The sequence below is a fragment of the Littorina saxatilis genome, linkage group LG7, assembly GCF_037325665.1.
Source record: "Littorina saxatilis isolate snail1 linkage group LG7, US_GU_Lsax_2.0, whole genome shotgun sequence".
NCBI lineage: Eukaryota > Metazoa > Mollusca > Gastropoda > Littorinimorpha > Littorinidae > Littorina > Littorina saxatilis.
Window position 1 is genome coordinate 16221472 of NC_090251.1, and position 5000 is coordinate 16226471.

A 5000-nucleotide genomic window follows, 5' to 3' on the forward strand; every position below is an offset into this window, starting at 1 on the left:
GGGGGGGCGGACAAGAAACAGAAATAGAACTAAAAGGCAATCATCGATGGGAGGGACAAGGGGAGGGGAGCAGGTGGTGGTGGAGAAAATGGAGGTAGAAATGGAAGAAAAGTAAGCGTATGCATACAAGGGAAGTGGCACGGGGATGTAGATTCGAGACAATAAAAGCAATGCCGAGGAGAGGGGCTAGGTCGTGGGGAATAAGAGTGACAATATTTTTTTCCTGCCGAATTGAAAAGAACAGAATTCTACAAAAGACATCTGGAGGCGGCTTATGAGTCATTCTGTGGTTCGTGTTTGTCCAATATCGACATGACGTCGAATTAGCTGCCTAGTGGCATGCGGGGTCACAAAGGGCAAAATCTCCTGGGTTGTCTCCCTTCTCCCGAATTGCCTCCACCTACCAAGGGGCGCTGTGCGGAGGTGAGACACATGAACAGTGGACAATGGTCAAGAAAGTTGTTTGGGGAGGGTAGAGTTTGTGTTTTTCTGACCACAGATAATCGGAGTTGCTTTCTTGTCTCATCTACATGTTCCTGAAGTACTATCAATGGTCTTTTGCATGATGCTCATCCCCACCCTCCCTCCACCCCTACCCCGATTTTCCTTCCCTTTTAATGTCTGCTTATCCTTTTCTGGTTTTTACAAATTTATTTTATAGTTTTAAGTGGTAGAGAATGAAAGTTGCTTATTCCTGCACAGAGTCTGATTCACCCATTAGGCTTTTTCTTCTTGCTTGTTTGTTTTGGTATATATGTACACAGGGGACATCATTCACATACACTAGTCTAGATTGTAATCTTTTTGCCAAGTCAAAATTCTGGCGATTTTTTTTATTATGAAAATATATTTTCAGGGCCGGACTACCGGGGGGTTATGGGGGTTGCGCAACCCCCCCCCCCCCCCCCCCATTTTTTATTATTGTTTATTTTATGCCGTTTCATGCAAGGAGCGACCATTTTCCAATCTCAGAATATGACCTACCCATCAGCTTCATGGGGCTTTCCTGACCCCCACTAGGGGCTCTGCCCCTTGACCACCACTGGCAACCCCCCCCCCCCCTCCTCTTAGCCTAGTCCGGCCCTGATTTTTGTGAACCAATCCTGGCCATACCCTGTGTTAGGAAACGCTACGGTTGCTGAGCTTTGGTTCAGTTTTGTGTGTTGCATGTAGTTGACTTATTTGTACTTTGTGGGAAAGTACCGATATTATATTTTGTAAACACAATATTTATGCTTGGACGAGAATGCAGGTGAACTTTCTAGTCCTGTCAAAACAAGTTGTTTACCATGCTGTTTTAGTCGTGAGTTCGTGGCGTTCGTTCGGATTAAGTGTGTCGGCGCTTTTGATGTACGTCAGAGAGAATGTCGCTAGTTTAGTCCATGCACGGCTCGTATAATGTAGTTGTTTCATGTTCGGTCTGGAATATTCTCGAGATTGAGTATTTACTATATATGCCAGCGCGATTTGAATGTTAAAAAAAGCTTCTATTTGAGTTCTGCTACGTTGTGCAGTTGTATGTATTGAATGCTGAATAAATCCTCGAACTCAATTTGACGAGTTGTTTTCTGTTGCTGCGAAGACGGGCGACGTAGAATAAAAGAACACAACTATACGACGTTTGAGAACTTGTGGCAATCTCAAGTGTCGTGTAACACCCTGCATCACATGTACCGGAGTCCGACTCTTCACGTCATCAATGCTCATTTCTAACTTTCACTACTGAATTATATATATTATATTATAGATTTCTTTTCTTGAACTTTCAGACACTTTCTTTTATTGTCGATTAGAAGAAAAGAGATTGGTGCGCTCCATTTGTGTCAGGCCAAAGTCAAGTTTTCCCGATGACTTAGTCGGCAATTAACGATAGTGTCTTAACAAGATGGTCACGCTTTACCGATTTTTTTGTTGTTTCTTGTTTTCACTACCTATTTTATTCATGTTTTTATTACTTAGTTAGTGGAAGAATCTGTTGTAATGTATGTTTGATGGTGTATGCTTTTAATTAAGCGTTGCTGACTATGAATGTAGATGTAAATGTTTGTATAACTGTGTTTTAATTTTAAATGTGTCAAGCGCAAAGAGCATAATTGTAAAGTTATGATGTTGCGCTATATAAATTCTCATTTATTATTATTATTATTATAGGTGGGGTGTAGAGAGAAAGGTAAAGCGATCCTGTTACCCCTCGCTTACATGAGTCTGATATTTAATCAAAACACACAAGAACAAGCAAGACTCAGTCTATACTGAATGTTATATATAGGTCAGAGGCTGCTCTGTTTATTTTCCAACTGTGTGCATCGTGAAAACAATATCCTTTGTAGGTAAAGAGACAAAAATCGTGCTAGTGTGCATGCACTCCTTATGTCTCTGTCTGTCTGTCTGTCTGTCTGTCTGTCTGTCTGTCTGTTTCTGTCTGTCTATGTTTCTCTTTGTCTGTATCTTTGATTGTTTCTCAACATAAATACAGTCCTTTTTATTAGATTAAAGCAAATAATTCAAATGACAAGCTTTCCACAACAACGCAAAATTAAAAATGTAAACATTAGGGGTCTCAGACAAACACCCTGCATTGCACCTGCACGGCTCCACAAAACACAGACGACTGTAAATTGCTGCTATTGCCAGTGGTGTTGGCCTGACCATGCATAAATCTACCCGCTGTTGTTCCCGATGCAAACGAGAGTTCTTTTCATGACATACAATTCCAGCGATTTCTCTCCCTCCCGAGACTGTGCGAGTCCTTTGACCGAATGCCACTATAGTCTCGGCTAGCCCGCGTGTATAGTTCGCACTGTGCAACATTTTTTTTCCTCTACCTGTGAATATAATAGGCAACACCACTTTTTGACTCTCTCTCTCTCTCTCTCTCTCTCTCTCTCTCTCTCTCTCTCTCTCTCTCTCTCTCTCTCTCTCTCTCTCTTTCACTCTCTCTCTCTCTTTCTCGCTCTTTCACTCTCTCTCTCATTCTAGCTCTTTCACTCTCTCTCTCCCTCGCTCTCTCTCTCTCTTTCACTCTCTCTCTTTCTCACTCTTTCTCTCTCTCTCTTTCTCGCTCTCTCTCTCTTTCCCTCTCTCTCTCTCTTTCACCCTCTCTCTCTCCCTCTCTCTTTTTTACCCTCTCTCTCTCTCTCTTTCACCCTCTCTCTCTCTCTCTCTCTCTCTTTCTCACTCTTTCTCTCTCTCTCTCTTTCTCGCTATTTTTTTTATCACAATGAGAACCGCGGATTACTCGCGGAAGAGACTGACGGATATACAGGGAGGTTTTGAACGGGTTTCCATAGGTCTTTCGGTACAAGCATCGATTCTAGAATTATGGTCCTTTTGTCCTGCACTTGGGTGGTCTCCCTTGTTTCTGAAAATAGAACGTTGCAAGGCTGGGCGATTTTTTCGGAGCTTTCAAATGCAGGTGCTGATTATGACCTTACAGATGAAGTTGATTTGGTGGCGGGGACTGAGTTAAATTGGAGCTGTTTGAATGAGCAGTGACTGATTGAAAATCTACCGGCACGGTTGGCCTAGTGGTAAGGCGTCCGCCCCGTGATCGGGAGGTCGTGGGTTCGAACCCCGGCCGGGTCATACCTAAGACTTTAAAATTGGCAATCTAGTGGCTGCTCCGCCTGGCGTCTGGCATTATGGGGTTAGTGCTAGGACTGGTTGGTCCGGTGTCAGAATAATGTGACTGGGTGAGACATGAAGCCTGTGCTGCGACTTCTGTCTTGTGTGTGGCGCACGTTATATGTCAAAGCAGCACCGCCCTGATATGGCCCTTCGTGGTCGGCTGGGCGTTAAGCAAACAAACAAACAAACAAACAAAAATTGAAAATCTGTCATTAACTGATTTGTTTTTCTGCTTATTTGTTCTTAGGTTCTTTGCTTAGATGTGTGTGTGTGTGTGTGTGTGTGTGTGTGTGTGTGTGTGTGTGTGTGTGTGTGTGTGTGTGTGTGCGTGCGTGCGTGTGTGTGTGTGTGTGTGTGTGTGTGTGTGTGCGCGGGTGTTTTGTGTGTGTGTGTGTGTGTGTGTGTGTGTGTGTGGATGAGGAGGGGTATTTCTGTATTCCATCTATTCAGTTTTATTTGCCGTACTTATGACTTTCTGCGAGACAAACTTCACATGAGCGCATGTGAATTTTAGAAAACAACATTGCCCACAAAGTCAGCTCTCTTACCTTTTGTCGCAAAATACATATGCCTTTCATATTACCCCAGTGTTATCAAACACATTTTTTTATTTTTTTTTATTAGTAGTATTGATGATATTGATATTATCATCGTTATTGTCGGTGGGGTTGTTGCCGTTGGCCACTGTTGCTACTGAGGACGTTAAGTCTGAATGTGGGTGAATCCGTCAGTTTCTGTTTAATTCATTGTTTTGTATGCTTTTGCTATGTTTGTTGCATGATTTTATGTCATTAGCATGTGTTTTTAAAGCGCTTGGGCTCATTTACGCGACTCGCCGTTAAGAAAAGCTAATGTGTTTATTAATGTCCTTATCATGATTGATAGGACAAATCCCTCATTGAATAGTCTGAAGATGGTGTTTGGTGGTTGTGTGTTACAGGAGGTGTTCGTCCCTCAGAGCGGCAAGCGGGTCCTGTGGTACAGCTGTGGACCCACTGTCTACGATGCCTCCCACATGGGGCATGCCAGGTAAGGCCAGCGGAGTCTGGAGGATGAGGTTGTCTCTATATCTGTCTCAGAATGTAAACCGAAAAATACAAGAACTAACAAGGCTCAGTCTACGCTGGGTTATATGGATTGTGTTGGTAATATTTCACTGTCTGCATCGAGTTCAAGTAAATACGCTACACCTTGAATGTAATTTTTAAAAATCTTGGTAGTGTACATGCTCTGTCTGTCTGTCTGTCTGTCTGTCTGTCTGTCTGTCTGTCTGTCTGTATGTTTGTGTCTTTTTATGTATGTATATATGTACGTGATGTCCGTTTATCTGTCTGTCTGTCTGTCTGTCTCTGGCTGGCTGGCTGTCTGTCTGT

At 43.0% G+C, this 5000-nt stretch overlaps 1 protein-coding gene and 1 long non-coding RNA gene across 2 annotated transcripts in view; one reads left to right on the plus strand and one right to left on the minus strand.

Annotated features, from left to right (window-relative positions):
- Positions 1 to 5000, plus strand: part of LOC138970797 (cysteine--tRNA ligase, cytoplasmic-like) — a 173912-nt gene that overhangs the window by 101378 nt on the left and 67534 nt on the right. Inside the window, exon 3 of the mRNA XM_070343332.1 lies at positions 4568 to 4656. Coding sequence (XP_070199433.1) covers positions 4568 to 4656 — 89 coding nt within the window. The remainder of the gene's footprint in view (positions 1 to 4567; positions 4657 to 5000) is intronic.
- Positions 1 to 5000, minus strand: part of LOC138970801 (uncharacterized) — a 101992-nt gene that overhangs the window by 17637 nt on the left and 79355 nt on the right. The window lies entirely within an intron of this gene.